Genomic DNA, 16978 nt, shown 5'->3' on the forward strand with positions numbered 1-16978 from the left:
GTAAAGCAAATTAATAACAAGAACACATTGCCACCACACAATTATTAAAAATTAATATCCCACAATTAGGGCGGTTGGTGTAGGGCAGTGGCGGATCTAGGGGGGGGCAAGAGGGGGCGGTCGCCCCCTCCGTGCGACTATTTTTCCCTTATCGGGATGTAAATTTACCATGTCCGTCCCCTCCGTTTGCCTCCGGCGTCGCCCCGAATAATAAAAAAAATAGCCATGTCCGCACTAAACCAAGCTAATACTATATATTCCGCCCCCTCCATTTCCGGATCCTGGATCCGCCACTGGTGTAGGGTCAAACAAAACATAACAAAACTCACATAAATAAATAAAACTCATATAAATGAATAAATAAATAAAATCCAATCATCCAATTTCACATATAAATACCACTCCAATTCCAACTCACAAATCATCAAAACACTCAAAACAATATAGCAATAATTCATTCTTGAAAAAGAGAATTTTTTTTTTAAAAAATGGGTAAAGATATTGAGGTCGGAGCTGAGCACAGCGGCGGCAAGGACTACCAAGATCCTCCGCCGGCGCCGCTGATCGACGCGGAGGAGCTCGGCAAGTGGTCTTTCTACAGAGCCATCATCGCTGAATTCGTGGCAACGCTCTTGTTCCTCTACGTCACCGTCCTCACCGTCATCGGCTACAAGAGCCAGAGCGCCGCCGACCAGTGCGGCGGCGTCGGCATCCTTGGCATCGCATGGGCCTTCGGCGGCATGATCTTCGTCCTCGTCTACTGCACCGCTGGCATTTCCGGTAAGTTGCTCTCTCCCTCTCTAGACGAACTAATGGATATTTCGAATTCAGGGGGGCCCGAGCACCCCGACAGTCTTATTTCATTTTCATTCACATTTTATTATAAAATTAATAATACATTTGTCCACTTAAGATGGAACATTTTTTTCGATACAAAATTTTATACAGTATTGTTTTGTGAGATAGTATAATTTAAAAGAGAATAAAGTTGATCGGAGAGTGATATTTTTATTTTAGTGATCGTGTCACTTAAAATGAATGGAGGGAATATATAAAAGTGAGACTAAATCTGCTAATTTTTTCTACTCATATTTTTTAAAACTCGTGCCAAAAATTGGGCGACTACTATAAAGGGATGAAGTTGTATCTACTTCTTTAAAGAAATAATCTTGTTTTTTAAAGAAATAAATTATACTGTATTTAGTATAGTATGTATTTTAAAGTTCCAATTCGAACTATTTTTGGGCGACTTAACGAGGATGAATGTATACATGTAGGCGGTCACATTAATCCTGCGGTGACATTCGGGCTTTTTCTGGCCCGAAAGGTGTCGTTGGTTCGGGCCGTGCTGTACATGGTGGCGCAGTGCCTAGGCGCGGTGTGCGGGTGCGGGCTTGTGAAGGCGTTCCAGAAGGCATACTACGTGAGATACGGAGGCGGCGCGAATGAGCTGGCAGACGGCTACAGCACCGGCACAGGAGTCGCGGCCGAGATCATCGGCACCTTTGTCCTCGTCTACACCGTCTTCGCCGCCACCGATCCCAAGAGGAATGCTAGAGACTCGCATGTTCCGGTGAGAATTGTTACAACTTCATTAATATTTTCTATTCATTTTACTATAAAGTTAAAATCAAATAATATAATAATGTGTGACAAATCTAAAGAGAAAATGTTGACCATATCATATTAACATGGGCTCCCCAATTGTGAACTAGTATATTTTTTTTAATGATAGTACGAAATCATGTATTTTGGTGATGCTCAAATTAATACTATTTCATCAAAAATAAAGGGAAAAAAGGGTGAAAGGAATATGTACTAATAGAAATAAAAAATATTTATATTCATTTTAATGAAATAACGGTCTTATTTGAATCTTGATTGTAGGTTTTGGCGCCACTTCCAATTGGATTTGCGGTGTTCATGGTTCACTTAGCCACCATCCCAATCACGGGCACTGGCATCAACCCGGCCCGAAGTTTTGGAGCCGCGGTCATCTACGGCAAAGACAAAGCTTGGGATGATCAAGTATGTATATCTAACCATATTAATTTTGTATTAATTGAATAATAACTTTTAAAACATAGTTTAATTTAACACACAAACTCATCATATATTATTTTCAATCAATTCTTGCAGTGGATATTCTGGGTCGGGCCCTTCGTTGGAGCAGCCATCGCTGCAATCTACCATCAGTTCGTTCTTCGGGCCGGAGCCGCTTTTGGATCTTTCAAGAGTTCTTATTGAAAATCATTTTTTGGGGAGTTTGAATAAAGATTATAATACTCCAAGATTTGAGAAGCAATTGTAAATTAAATGTCTATTAGTGTTGTGTTGGCAAATGGGCCGTGTTTTGGCCCGAATGGCGCTTTCGCTTTTCTTTTCTTTTTGCTCAGTTTCGGGCCTTTTTTTCTTCACCTCGATGCCATGAGTATCAAAGTGATAATGTTGTTGTAATGTAAATGCGCTATCCTCAAATTAAGGTGTGAATTTTGTGAAGCACTTGTGTTTGTATGATATTTTTTAATTATTGTTGATTGTATATTGAATATATGTTGTTAAAAAAATAAAATGAAATCGAGGTGAAACATTTTAAATTAAGATTGTAATCACATTTGGCAACTCATCTACATTTAGCTATAAAAGGCCCGACTTTTGCATTAAGTTGGGCCTTTTTAGGCCTGTAAAATTCGGGCATGTCCTAAACCATCCATTTGAAAAGCCCAATACTTGTTATTAAGATAGGAGTTTTAATTTAGGTATTAGAAAACTTAGGGTTAACAAATTTGAATTCTTAGAGACTTTAGCTCTGAAAATAGAGCTAGATAATTTATTTTAATTTGATAGGTCAAAACTTAGCTTTCCTTTTCTTTTGTATACATTGCATTAGCAAATTAATAATACAACATATACAAAGAAAAGGACTACACTGTATTTGTATTAATTTAAACTTATTGACTTGCTATTAAATCCCCTTAATTATTGAGGTGATGACATAACAAAAAAGTACAAGAGCTTGCGACGATTCATATATAGAACTTAAATATACGATATTTTTATTGTTTGTGTATTCAATTTCATAGTGAATCTAATAATTTATACATTCAATGCTTTTTAATTTTCACAATAAAAATTACCAATTTTTACAATAAACTCAAGGTATCATATATACTAGTCCCTTCGTCCCATAAAAATACACTACTTTAGCCATTTGATTTATCCTATAAAAATAGACATTTCTGTTTTCAATATCTTTTTTCGCCCGGGAGACTCATTCTCCATTAACAATACTTCAATCGTTTTTCTTCTATTTCTCTCATACTTTACAAATTGTGCATTAGACTCTTATCATCCAATATGGGCTATTTTTATAAAATAGAGGGAATATTACACTTAATATTTGTGATAAATGATGACCAAAAAAATGAATATTAATAAAATACGCGATAACAAACACTATGAATATTAATAAATACTAGTAAAAAACAAAGGTACATTTATAGTTGTATGCATTCATATTCAACACATAATTTTCTGCAATTTCCGTCCAATACGCGGCTACCATTAAAATATCACAATCTTTATTGGCAATAGTAGTATCCATCAATTAATTATATTACCACATAAAAATTAAGTGAAACTTCAAATATCTCAAATTTCTAATATCACCCACGGTCTTAAATATTCAATATTCGATCACTAAATTCTTGAAAGAAAAAGATAATAAATAAAATATGATAGTTACCTATAAATTTTATTTATAGAATGATAGTTATCTATAAATTAGAGGGCCAATGCAGCTGCCACTATAAATGTACATGGCTCCTATACCTACAAATTTTCAGTTCTGATCTACCAAAAGTATAGCTTTCATCTCAAAATACAAGATTCTAATTAGACGGCTGCTTTAAATACATACTAGTAATAGATGGTGCTAATTGGTCCTAAACCCTAACTAATAACTCACTAATTATATCTAGCTTTCTAATAGAATCTTTCACATGTGTATAAATATATTCGGATGCTAACGTGAAATTATATATCGCAAAAAATAGTTGCTTGAAAATTAAAGACATGATACTCAGGAGTCATAATAGCTACTCTTAAATAAAAGGACATTTTCTAATTCAATTAAAAACACTAATTTTTGTTTGTAAATACATCTAACCTTCAAAAAACTTCTCAATTCTTAGTGTTCCAACTGATTAAGGGACCCAAATGGAAGTGTTTCCGAAAAACAAAATATTAGGAGTAAGATTTAGTTACAAATTTGTCCGGCGTGCCCTAAATTTTAGTCATTTTTCAGAATTTTCCAACACAAATAATGCAGTCTTCAATTTTATGTCCTTATAAGATGAGTTTATTGTAGTGGTTGAGCCAGGTTGATAATCTATTAACACTTTTTTTATTCTTCTCTTCGGACTTATTTCACGGTGACTTGTTTAGCAATCGTATGCTTAAAGTCATGCAACATATTAAAATTTCGATACCAGATTGCTTCGATTGGAGCAAATTTAACCTTTGGAAAATCTTGAAAATGATCGTAATCTATGTATTTTGTCACCAACTTCGTAATATTCGATAAAAACATTGAATATAGTGTATGGATTTACAACCAATTAACCCTTAATATTATTGTTAAATTGTTGGTTGTCGATCCATACGTTAACGAACAATCCTCTTAACGAAGCACAAGCATCCAATGGTTATGACCCAACTAACCATGGTCAAAGGTTGGTACTCTCTTAATCACTCCCAACATTGATGAACATTAATAACCCTAGGGTTATTCCATTACTCCTCCACAAAACCCTAACAACATTTGATCTCCTCTCACCTTTAAAACCCCACAATTATGAACTAGCTAGTACGTGTTGTGTGAGTTTAAATAGCAGCTGGGCATCCCCTCCCATTCAACAAGTTCCAAATAGAAAAAGATAAAAAAATATAAAAAGCCCAATTTTTTATTTTTGGTTTATTGTGTAGAGGAATATGGCCCCCTTCATGCCTGGCGTCATCACCTTCATTCTTCTCCAAACCCTATGTTCTGACAAAGGGAAAAGGGAGTATTAAAGAAATGAAGAAAAACACAGAGAAATGATGTTTCGTTTTCAGGTGAGGTGAAGCTTCTATTACCAGTCTTTGATTTTACACATTGTGTAGTTTTCATCTACAAACCCTATTTCTTTCTCATGGGTGAGGCTGAGATGCCATTTCTTGATTAATCTCTATAAATGGGTTGGAGTAAGTGTGATGCTTTTTGAAATTTGAGTTGGTTCATTTCTTTTAGCAGAAGTGTGTTGTGGGGCGATCTTTTTTTTTCCGAGGTATGTTGTTTAGTGCGTGCCTGGCTCCTTGTATGCCATTCGCGGCGTCCCTCTGTGGGGGAAGGCCGTCGGGGATGGCGTGCGTGGAGCCATGCATGCTTTTTTCTCATGTCTTGATTTTATATATTTTGTGAATATATCATGAACTTATTTGTCATTTTCTATGATCAATATATTTATGTATCTATGCATTATGTATATTTGTTGGAGAAATGTGTAATAAGGTTCTTTGAAGGTGTTGGTTTGAATTTCAAGAATGAGGGAAAGTGATATGGTGGTTGATTAGTGACAAATTTTTAATTAGAAGCATTTATGTTGGTAAAATGATTGCATATTTCATTACATAAACTTGTGAGTATGCATTTCAAGATGTTTAAATTTGAAGGAATTAAGCAAAGATTCGTGTGGTGATATTATGTTTTAGCCCAAATTAAGTTTAGTTCAGCTTGTCAAATTAAATGTTGGGTTGGGTCGGATCGGGCCGGGCTCAAATTTTGGTGGTTTATGAAAAGATCATGGCCTGGCCTGATTTGAACTGGGTGTTTTCGGCCCGGCCAAGCCATGTGCAGGATTAGGGCCTATCGGGTTCGGTCCAAATTTTATTGGATCTTCTCGTGCGAGTACAAGGCTCGATTATTATCGGGCCGATTCGTACGTGTCAACATTCACGCCAGCATCACAAGGTTCTTGCCATTGTAAATTAAAGCTCCCATTGCCATGGATTAAAATGCAAAAACTGATTTGTTCATATTAATTCTTGACATATATTTGATGGAAAAGTTATTGAATGATTTGACACATATCTAATTAGCTGCCTTCTGTAACAACAGCTGCTCTCCACATGATTTATGGTTGCAGTCAAATTGCAAATATACAGTATAGTACTAGTATTATTCAATGATAATGCAATACAGATTGTTTCATGTTTACTTGATAATATAAATGATAAGATGGAGTACTATAATTATTCTACAAATTATTAATTTTTCGATTAAAATAAAGTTACATACATCTCTCCATGTCAATAATATATTATTTTAATTAGTTTTATTGTTTTGTTAACTAAGATCCACTTTTCTTTGTTAAAAATTTGGATTAATATTCCATTTGCCAATACCTTATTGTTATGATGTTTGGAAACTAACAGTTTTTATTTTGTACAGCAAATTAGTTGGAGTAATAGTGCACCGTTTATTTATGTTGTACATGAAATATCAGTATTTAATTTTGTAATAGTACATCAGCCAAAAAGAATTCATTGGTTTAAATAAAATTAAATAATTTTATATAAGAAAATGAAAACCCTTTTCGTGAGTGGGGAACACTTCATTTTCTTTAATAATTAATGGGATCAATGATTTTAAATAAAGTTTAAAGAGGTAGAAAGGTTAGAACAAAGACTTGGGAAAATTACTTTGTAACAATGGAGTGTGACGCAAACAAATAACAAAACATTTTGAACCAACAAAAAAATCCAATGATATGGTAGAATTACTAATAAAAATAGTAGAATATGTACATAAACTTGCAAAAAGTGGAGTTGTTATCAAAAAAATGTTGCTCCTATTAAAGAGCGTTTTCTCCTCAATTAATTGAAGAAGATTAGTAAATGAGCACAACTGGGGAAGGATTAAAGTTAGTTAGTGGAATTTAGCTAAAGGATAGCCATTACTAGTGGAAGTCCCCCCCACTATCCATTTAATTACTGCACACTTGAAAATATTTAGGTCGTCATTTCTTATTATATACTCCTACTATTTAATTTATGGAATATATGAAAATAGTGTTTTATGTTATCAAGAATTTTGATTTGGTATTTGCAAAAGAATGATCTTACAAAAAATTCAAATCTAATTGGGACTAGGAAGAAAAGGTTTTTATTCGTGGATTAGAAGTTGTTGCACTAATTTTTCACTCTGACTCACTTTATCCCTAAAAAAATTTGAATGACATCAAAGGATGATTTAAAGACTAAGAACATGTTTTTCGTTGCCGTCTTATCTTCTCTACTTTGGTGTTTGGATGGATATGTATGCCTCCATGTACCTTTTGAGTTATGGCTCTTTTTCAAAAATAGTCTTTAGGTGAATTTTTTTAGAGATGTCACTGTTTCATTTCAGATTTTTTTCTTGTTATTTAGTGTGTGACTTATGCTTGTTGCAAAATATTCGCTAAATTTTTCTTGTTTCATCTAAAAAGGGTACAACTAGGGTCTACCGAACCCACCGCTAGCTACAAGGGCCGGAAAACTCCATTAAATTCATTATTGTGGGTTTTTTTTTATCTTTAGTTGTCAATCATATGAGTTTCGTTTTCTTGGTTCACTTAATAATTTAATTAAAAGTTTTTTTTGTTAAGTATATTAAGTATTAAGTTCATGACTATCTCCCTAAATATGGTGCTTTTATTTTAGAATATCTAAAGGTATTCCATATTAGCTTTGATTTTAAGCTTTGCATCTTATAGATTATTGTAGTACAAAAATGTTGTGATAGACTTTATAAATATTTTTCTAGGACGTTTTTTTAGGAAGATAATGTCACTCCCACCTGTATTAAAAATGTGCTCTTTTTTTTTGAAAGATGCTATTTTTTTTGCAAGTATTGAATTTATGCTTATCCATTTGTCGTTATTAAAATTATGTTAGTGGTAGTTTATGAATGGATTGGTTCAAATTTGGATGATTTCATTGGTGATTTGGTTGTTTTACACCTAATTAATATTTAATATATTTTCCATATAAATATATTACTAATATATAACTTTTCATCATTTAACGAAGGGTCGCGTTTTTTTATTATTCGAAAATAATTTACATTAATTTTCTTTAAGTATTTATATTATTATACTCCAGAAATCAGAATCTTTAATATATTATCAAAAATATAATATGAGTGGTCTATTAAATATAATAAATCTATCAGATTTCCGAATGTGTACGAATAAAAATAAATAACACTTAATATCCAGCGTAAATTTTCTAACACACACTCGTCATTAATCTGACGATCGTTGTAATAAATGATTTTGTCGAAACTATATAAAGTGAAATAAATAATAATAGTAATATCTTTAATGGTCACTTCCATCCAACTTTCAGTAATTTTATTAGTTATTTATAGTACCAATTTTGAAACCGATCACTTATATCCCAAAATTTTATCTTGTAGGACAAGGGTAACAAAATGAGATTGATATTAATAATAGATCATATTTAAGGCCGTCAATTGTGTGGAATTTTTCCCCAAAAGAATCATGTGAACTTTTCTATAGTTGTAATATAACAAATACAGAAATATAATTCCTAATTAATCTCGATTCTTTTATAAGTATTGCAATTTAGGATCAGATAACAAAAATTTCTCCTCTATTAATCCAATAATCTGTCACGATTAACATACTTAATAATAGTACGAGAATAATCATGATCCACAATATAACTTATTAATTCGGACAAATTTCAACTAGTTTAATTCACATCTAAATGATCTGCAATCTAAAAAGGATTGATCAAAAATACAATAAACTGTCTCAATCAAGATCTCTAAATTAAATACTTCTTATAAGCATAACTATGATGCACGATTTGCACCGATAAAATTCTAATTCGATTTATTTGCATAGAAAAAAATTCACAATTGATTTAAAATACAATAAACTGCCCCGATTAACATAAAATACAAGGATAGTTATGATCCACATTGTGCCTCGTTAGCCCACACGATAGAATTTTATCTCGACTAATTTACACCAGAATGTTCCACAATCCGAACATGTTTAACTAGAAATCCAATAAATTAAAGTATCGATCAAACATCCATCAATACAAATATCATCATAACTCACAATATATGTTATTAGAGTATCCACTATGGCATGGATGCGGCTATAGCCGCGTCCACGGGCGGGTGGCGGACGGGCTATAGTGGGAAGGTTGTCCGCCTCGGGAGTGGACGCGGCAGGCGTGGCGATAGGGGGCGGACGGGCGATCGCCTGGTGCGGGGCGAGGACGCGGCGGGGGCATAGCCGCGCCTATAGGCGCGGCGACCATAGTGGCGGAAACTGCCGCGGCGCATGCGGCGAATTTCAATTTTTTTTTTTATAAAAATGGAAATTTATTATAAAATTTGGGGGCTATTGGAGGTGTCCACTATAGTGACGGAAATAGAATTTTGAGGCTATAGACAACAAAATTGGGGCTATGGACAAAAATTGTGGCGGGGCTATTGGGCGTGTCCGCCTTATAGTGGACGTCCTTAGTCGGCACTGACTAAATACCAACTCTTTTAACTCGCACCTAAGTGATCCCAGTCAAGTAAAGGATTGATCAAAAAATATAATAAATCGACCCGATCGACGTCCCTAACTAACCCGAAGCGCGGTGGTGGTGGCGCCACCCCAATTGTGATCCCCATCATTAGATTCCCACTTCCACTCTTTCTTTTCCCCCACCACCTACCTATACATACATTCCCCCTTTGTATCTATCACCTTTCCCCCTTTCCCAATTCAATCCCACATTTCCCCCAAATTGGGTTTCTCTCTTCCCTAATTCGAGATAAACCCAAACCATGGGCAACATCAGCAGCAGCGGCGTCCACGGCCGCCGAAGGAACTCCTCCTCCCGCCGCTCCCACCCTCCTCCGCCGCAGCCGCAGCAGGCGGAGATCACCGCCAATCGCTACGTCTTCGCGGCGGCCACGCCATTCCCCCCGCCGCCGCACTATCCGAGCAATCCAAACGCGCCGCCGCCGCCGTATTATCAGTATCCTGGCTACTATCCGCCGCCGGGGGCGGCGGCGATGCCGATGCCGCTTCCGGCGCCGTACGACCACCGCAACCTGCACCCGAATTGGGTGAACGGGCGGTACCCCTACGGGCCGATGATGCAGGCGGCGGCGCCGCCACAGTACGTGGAGCACCAGAAGGCGGTGACGATCCGGAACGATGTGAATTTGAAGAAGGAGACGCTGAGGATCGATCCAGATGAGGAGAATCCCGGGAAATACCTTGTTTCGTTCACCTACGACGCTACGGTGGCGGGAAGGTATCGAAACGGTTTTTTGATTTTTTCGTCTTTTGTTGTGAATTTCTTGTGTGGATTTTGTTTGATGATTGATGAATCATGTTGAATTGTTTGGAATGAGTTGGTTTTTGTGGTTTTGTGCAGTAATTTATGAGATTTTGATTTGAGTAATTTTGTGCTTGTTTGGTACTATTACATTAGATACTTAAGATAATACTGAGATGCAATATGAGATAAGCGAAAATAGACTTCGTCTAGGATTAGATTAGTCACCGAGGTGGGGTGGGATGGATAATCATGAGATACTGTGACCGGACGGGCTTATGTTTTTGATAAAAAAGAGCGATCGAACAAGAGATGAGAATAAACATGGTGCAATAGTGCGAACCGAACTGGTTATTAGATGATAGTTGAATTAAGTGGTTAATAGAGTGATGGATTTGTGTTGAATTTGACTAAAGTTTGTGTCTTTGGTGTTGAATCGCTAACTATACCCCAATTTGTGTTATAGATCATGTATTTCCAATTGCAAGAGATATGTGTAGATTATATACTGTAATAATTTGCCAACTTTCAAGAGTTTGTGTAATAGTGCAAAAATGGGGTAGAGCTTGTGGAAAGTGGGATCTTGTGAATGTTAGGAAATAAGCATTGAGGATTAGCTTGATGTTTTATCTGGTGCCTAAATGGAGTTTTTATCTGATTCATTTAGAATGTGGAGATGGTGAATATCTCAATACTACAATTTTTTTGGAGGATTAGCTTGATGTTTTATCGATGAATCTGAATTGTGATTGCTTCTTGTATACGCAGCATCACAATAGTTTTCTTTGCGAAGGAGGGTGAAGACTGTTGCTTGACTCCAACCAATGAAAGCTTGCATCCGCCAATCAAGGTGGATTTTGAACAAGGTTTAGCCCAGAAATTTAAGCAACCCTCTGGAACCGGGATAGACCTCTCAATGTTTGAGGAGGGAGAATTGTTGAAAGACGGGGACGTGGACATTTATCCACTGGCAGTCAAGGCAGAGGCATCGACAGATGGTCAAAACGGAAACTCTGACAATGGGACCTCAAACTCCCAGATAACTCAGGCGGTATTTGAGAAGGATAAAGGTGAATATCATGTCAGAGTTGTGAAGCAGATACTGTGGGTGAACGGCATGAGGTATGAGTTACAAGAGATATACGGGATTGGAAATTCTGTCGAGGGTGAAGTTGATGCGAACGATCCTGGGAAGGAATGTGTTATATGCCTCTCTGAACCTCGAGACACAACTGTCCTCCCTTGCCGCCACATGGTACATTGACTCTCTCTGTTTTAGCATATTCAGAAATTCGTGTCCCGACTAATCTATCAAGATTAATCCTTTTTTGTAACTAACGTGCATTTTTTGCCGTGACAGTGTATGTGCAGTGAGTGTGCGAAAGTTCTTAGGTTCCAAACAAACAGGTGCCCGATATGCAGACAGCCAGTGGAGCGCCTTTTAGAGATCAAGGTCAACAACGGAGCGGATGAATAACTAAAAGAAGAAACGAAAAATAGGTGATGCCTCTGCTGGTTCTGTAAAGTTTTTGTTTGATCATAAATATATCTTCTGTATTCGCCCCTTGTTTGTTTGTTTGTTTCGCTTCGTCTTCCTTTTCTCGTGACACCCTCGTCATGCCCTCGTTGCCCTGCTGTTGTAGACTTATCAGATTGCTGTCTCATTGCTAGGCAAATCGATATTCTATAAACATTCCTTTCTATCAAGAATCATTTTCAGAATGTATATAACGTTAATCAAGCTTAGCTTAATGCTTAATGCCTATTTTCTGGAAATTGAATAAATTATGTCTCTATGTGACCATCTTACGACGTTTAAGGTATGCCCTCCTTTGCGTTCGGATGTGTGCTTTATATGGTCGCCTTACGATGTTTTCTCGTGCTGCTGTGCCGGGCATAATTAGAGTTGTATTTTCTAGTATGTATTTGGTACATCTATTTTAGTCTTTGGATAAATATGTATTTGGTGATCTGAAATATATAAATGATGCATAAGCAAGTTGTTGCTGTTACTCAACATTTTCTATTGCTGGTTGTGTCGTTTTGCATTTGCTTTTGCCTTTGCCTTTGCCTTTGCCTTTATAGATACCTAAGAAAATGATTGGTGGTGTCTTGCTCTTTTATTTCTACCTTTTTCGAGAAATTGGTGGTTTGGTTGTGTTTGGTTTCTATCATTGAAGAAGCAGGTAGTTTTTTAGTTTATCGATTATATAAAGATTGAGTCTTGAATGTTGTTCGGTTGGATAGATATGGCTCGATATTCAGTCGCGGATAGAATCAAGAGTGAACTACACTAATAGTATCTGATCTTGTCAAAAAATGCACCAATGGTCCTTAAAATTTTTTTATAGCATTTTTGGTATAATAAGACTAAAGTAACCCTAGGCACAAAAAATGTACATTTTTAATGTTTGAGGACATTTTATACTTTAAATACTTGTATACTATTTTTATATTTTTAGTTACTCCTTAAATACTACTACTAAAAGAATACTATTTTTTATATATTTTTTATTTTTATTTACTTAAAATAGTTTATTGTCATTATGAGTTTAAAAATAAATACAACCTTAAAATAGTTTAATTATACTTTATTTATTTTTAATTAAATATTACTCCTCATTATAAAACTCAGTTTATATGAAGAAAAAAATAAATTTAATAGTAACTTTTTTTAATAAAAATATTAAAGTGAACTATAGAAAATTCTTTTTGCATGTAATTTATATTCATTTAAAAATTTAATTAAATATTTAGTTTGAGAAGAAAAAATATTATAGTGCACTATAGTTAATTTTTTACTTAAAATTTACTTAAATATTTAAATGTTACTATACTTAAGTGAAAAATAAATATTTTAATTAAGTTAATTAAAATATAGTATAATGAGAAAATATTTTTAAAGTATAATAATTAAAATTTAAGTGAATTATATCTACAGTAAATTAAAACGAACTCTTGCACACATTTTTAATAAAAATATTAAAGTAAACTAAAGTAACTTTTTTTTATTATAACGCTCAATCTATACGTTATTCAAGTAATTATTGAAAAAATTTAAGTGAATTATAATTCAAAAGAAAATGTTTTATGTTGTAAAAATATAAAATCAACTAGTACCAAAAAACTAATTTTTTTAGCTCGAAAATGTGCTTTTATATATATCCAAAAAAAATTGCAAGAATGAAGAGTTACCAAAAATGTGATTTTCAAAGACAAAAAATGCCCTCCATGGCATTTAGGGGATTTTTCAAATGTAGAGGGGTATAAAAGATCTATAGGTACCAAAAATGTGAATTTTAGGGTCCAAAAAGACTATAAAATTTTGTTAGGGATTATTTATGCATTTTCGACAAGATCATGGACTACTCTAGAATTAAAGAGGTGACTGGTCTCTAGGATATTTCGGATGCCAGCAATTTAAACAATACTATAACAAATTAAAATTTTACAGCTTTGGAGACATAAGTGATGAATAAATTAATGAATATATGATAGAACATCAAAAAGAATTTGTTTCAATTTACAAGAGCAATTCATAATTACTACATAAAATAACTTATGCATTTATTAGTGAATCGTGAATAAAATTTTCCATGGTTTATTACTCCAAAGAAATGTGAACGGTTGTTGAATGGTCAAATTTCATAAAATGAGATAGAATTAATGTAGACACATTTTATACGTATTATATATATGGACGTGATCAGATTAATAAATGAAATTCTGTAAAAATCAAAGCTAATCTCAGTTATTGAATCTTGTGATGTAACCGTTAGATTAATGTCACGTGTTATCTAATAATATAGATTATTAGTCTAATAATGTAACTTGGCTAATAATGTAACTTGGCTAATAATGTACTCCCTCCGTCCCGGGCTACTCGCTCATTTCCTTTTCGGCTCGGAGATTAAGGAATGAGTGTATAGGAAAGTCAAAAATGACGGCTGTAGGTGAAATTTTTTACTAAAAATGGAAAGAGTGCAAGTAACTAGGGACGCCCAAAAAGGAAATAAGTGCGAGTAGTGCGGGACGGAGGGAGTACTATTTTAGTAAAATAATGTAGCATTTCTGTCTAATAATGTAACATCTTAGTCTAATAATGTAGCTTATCACAATCATCCAATCTAAGGATCCAAGAGCTGAGATTTGCTTTGATTTTTGACAGAATTTCACTTATTAACCATAGTGCGCCCCTATATATATATATATATATATATATATATATGTATTCATTTCCTTTTTGTATCTTTAGTTCTATTGTTCTTTTTAATCTCAGCCCCACGATTGTATCATCCGACGGTTAGATTGATGCCACATGTCATTTAATACTGCAGATTTTCAGTTGAATAATGCACACCGACTAATAATGCACCATTATAGTGTAATAATGCAGATTTTCAGTTGAATAATGCACACCGACTAATAATGCAAAATTTTCGTCAAATAATGCATATCATCACAACCATCCAATTCAAGGATCCAAAGACTGTGATTAAAAAGAACATTGGACTGAAAAGCTGCGAAGGACCTTCACACACACACACACACACACACACACACACACACACATATATATATATATATATATATATATATATATTTTTGGGCCTAATTGAGAATTAAGATGCATTTTCAGCAACTCATTCACAATTTTCGCGCAATGAAACTACATAGACATTATGTCAACTAGGGGGCATAATTGTCATTTTCGCGCGATGTCAACTACAGAGACATTATGTCAACTACGATGTCAACAACAAACATTATTTATGCCAACTATTATGTCAACAACAACGTTTTACAAATAATTAATGTCAACAACAACATTTTACAAATAATTAATGTCAACAACAAATATTTTCATGTCAACGACCTATATTATTTATGTCAACAACAACGTTTTACATATAATATATGTAGATATATGTAATTGACATTATATGTATGTAGTTGACATGGATTATATATGTAATTGACATGGATTGTACACATAGTTGACATTATATGTGTATAGTTGACATGAATTGTATATGTAGTTGACATTATATGTGTAGTTGACATGAATTGTATATGTAGTTGACATGGATTGTATACATATGTGTGTAGTTGACATAAATTGCATAGGTAGTTGACAGATTATATATGTACTTGACATTAAAAAAGAGAGATAACTAAATCTTGAATCTAACTCTTCGCAACTAATTCCCAACTGGGGAATATCACCAAACACCTAGAGTGCATTATGATTAAGATTGATTCCCCAATCCAGCTCATATCCATCACAATTAATAATCCAAACCCTAAAACTTCCAATTCCATAAACGAGTCAATAATTAAGCTTGCAAAAAGTTCAAGTCCTATGACAAAAGTAAATTTTGGAAAATCAATCTCTCAAATAATTACAAAGAGCGAAGATGGATGATAAATGAGAGCAATTAGGAATTTAATTGGAAACATGAAGTGCACACCAAAAGCACCGACTGCACCTGCCGGAAATTCTGGGAGAAGGCCGCCCAAACGGCAGGATCGCTGTCGATCTGATCGGTGGCGGTGGATTTGGGGGATAGGTTGCGGTTGGTGTTGGGGCACAGTGGTGGAGAGAGAAATTGACGGAGGAAATGGGGAGAGTGAGAAAAGTTAGGGCGGGTATGAGTAATCAGTAATCAACGGCGTCAGGGCGGCGCTGGCAAGTGGCTGACGGCTCCGGTGGATTTGATGGCGACGACGACGAATGGGACGGGAAAAGTTGCTGCTATTTTGTTTTCAATTGGGGCTTGTTTTCATTTGTTTTCAACTGAATTCTGTCCTTTCATAATTAATTAATCTAAAAATATTTTCCATCCATGCATAAAAAATAGTTTCATTTTGCCATTTTTGTGTGTCTACAAAAAATGTCTCATTTCAAAAATGAAAACTTTTTTTTATATTTTACTCACTTTTTCTCCTCGTCTCTCTTACTTTTTCTTTTCTCTCGTACTTTTTCACTTTCCCTCTACTATTTTATCAATTTTTTTTTCATAAATGAGACTATTTTTTGTGGACGGAGGGAGCGTATGGCTTGATTTTAGTTTGTTATATTGATGCACTTATTTTATCGAGACCATGCATATAAATATACTAACAAAGTACAACCACAAATTAGATAGAAATATCCAAATTCAAGCAATGGGGTTTTATTCAATTTGACCAAAAAGTTGCAGTAACAATATGATAAAATTATGGGCATGGGGTGAAAAAGATTGTATCAACATAGCAAGAAAAGCAACCAAAATTCACTCATTCAAAACTTTTACCAAGAAATTATACATATGGGAAAATGGACAAAATGGAGAAGTAAACGGACTAAAATTATTAGGAGCTGATATATACATTTCACACATATAGAAATATTGATTTTAAGAGAAGAAAAGGAGTCAATTGCCAACTGAGGCAATGAACAAAGCTTTGCCAGAGGGCTTTTCATTTGCTTATAAATACCATCACTTGCATTACCAAATCACCTCAAATTCGAATTCATTCCATTTCCACATCCATGGTCTCTCTCTCTCTCATCCCTTCTATTTCCACTTACATACCA

General features: G+C 34.6%; 2 protein-coding genes across 2 annotated transcripts; both read left to right on the forward strand.

Moving 5' to 3' along the window:
- The first annotated feature begins 442 nt into the window (after positions 1-442).
- LOC121785953 (aquaporin PIP2-5-like) lies at positions 443-2489 on the forward strand. The gene is made up of 4 exons (XM_042184447.1): positions 443-780; positions 1278-1573; positions 1888-2028; positions 2140-2489. Exons 1-4 carry the CDS (start codon positions 489-491, stop codon positions 2245-2247), a joined length of 837 nt encoding a protein of 278 aa, XP_042040381.1. The 5' UTR covers positions 443-488; the 3' UTR covers positions 2248-2489.
- Positions 2490-9655: 7166 nt separating this feature from the next.
- Positions 9656-12183, forward strand: LOC121785962 (probable E3 ubiquitin-protein ligase LOG2). The gene is made up of 3 exons (XM_042184455.1): positions 9656-10374; positions 11167-11653; positions 11759-12183. Exons 1-3 carry the CDS (start codon positions 9899-9901, stop codon positions 11873-11875), a joined length of 1080 nt encoding a protein of 359 aa, XP_042040389.1. The 5' UTR covers positions 9656-9898; the 3' UTR covers positions 11876-12183.
- Positions 12184-16978: the final 4795 nt, after the last annotated feature.

The sequence above is a fragment of the Salvia splendens genome, chromosome 22 (genome assembly GCF_004379255.2).
Source record: "Salvia splendens isolate huo1 chromosome 22, SspV2, whole genome shotgun sequence".
NCBI lineage: Eukaryota > Viridiplantae > Streptophyta > Magnoliopsida > Lamiales > Lamiaceae > Salvia > Salvia splendens.

Coding starts and splice junctions, on each gene's coding strand:
- LOC121785953 (XM_042184447.1), top strand. CDS start 489: ATGGGTAAAGATATTGAGGTCGGAGCTGAGCACAGCGGCGGCAAGGAC. Junction 781..1,277: donor CTGCACCGCTGGCATTTCCG/GTAAGTTGCTCT, acceptor GTATACATGTAG/GCGGTCACATTAATCCTGCG. Junction 1,574..1,887: donor CTAGAGACTCGCATGTTCCG/GTGAGAATTGTT, acceptor TCTTGATTGTAG/GTTTTGGCGCCACTTCCAAT.
- LOC121785962 (XM_042184455.1), top strand. CDS start 9,899: ATGGGCAACATCAGCAGCAGCGGCGTCCACGGCCGCCGAAGGAACTCC. Junction 10,375..11,166: donor GACGCTACGGTGGCGGGAAG/GTATCGAAACGG, acceptor TTGTATACGCAG/CATCACAATAGTTTTCTTTG. Junction 11,654..11,758: donor TCCTCCCTTGCCGCCACATG/GTACATTGACTC, acceptor TTGCCGTGACAG/TGTATGTGCAGTGAGTGTGC.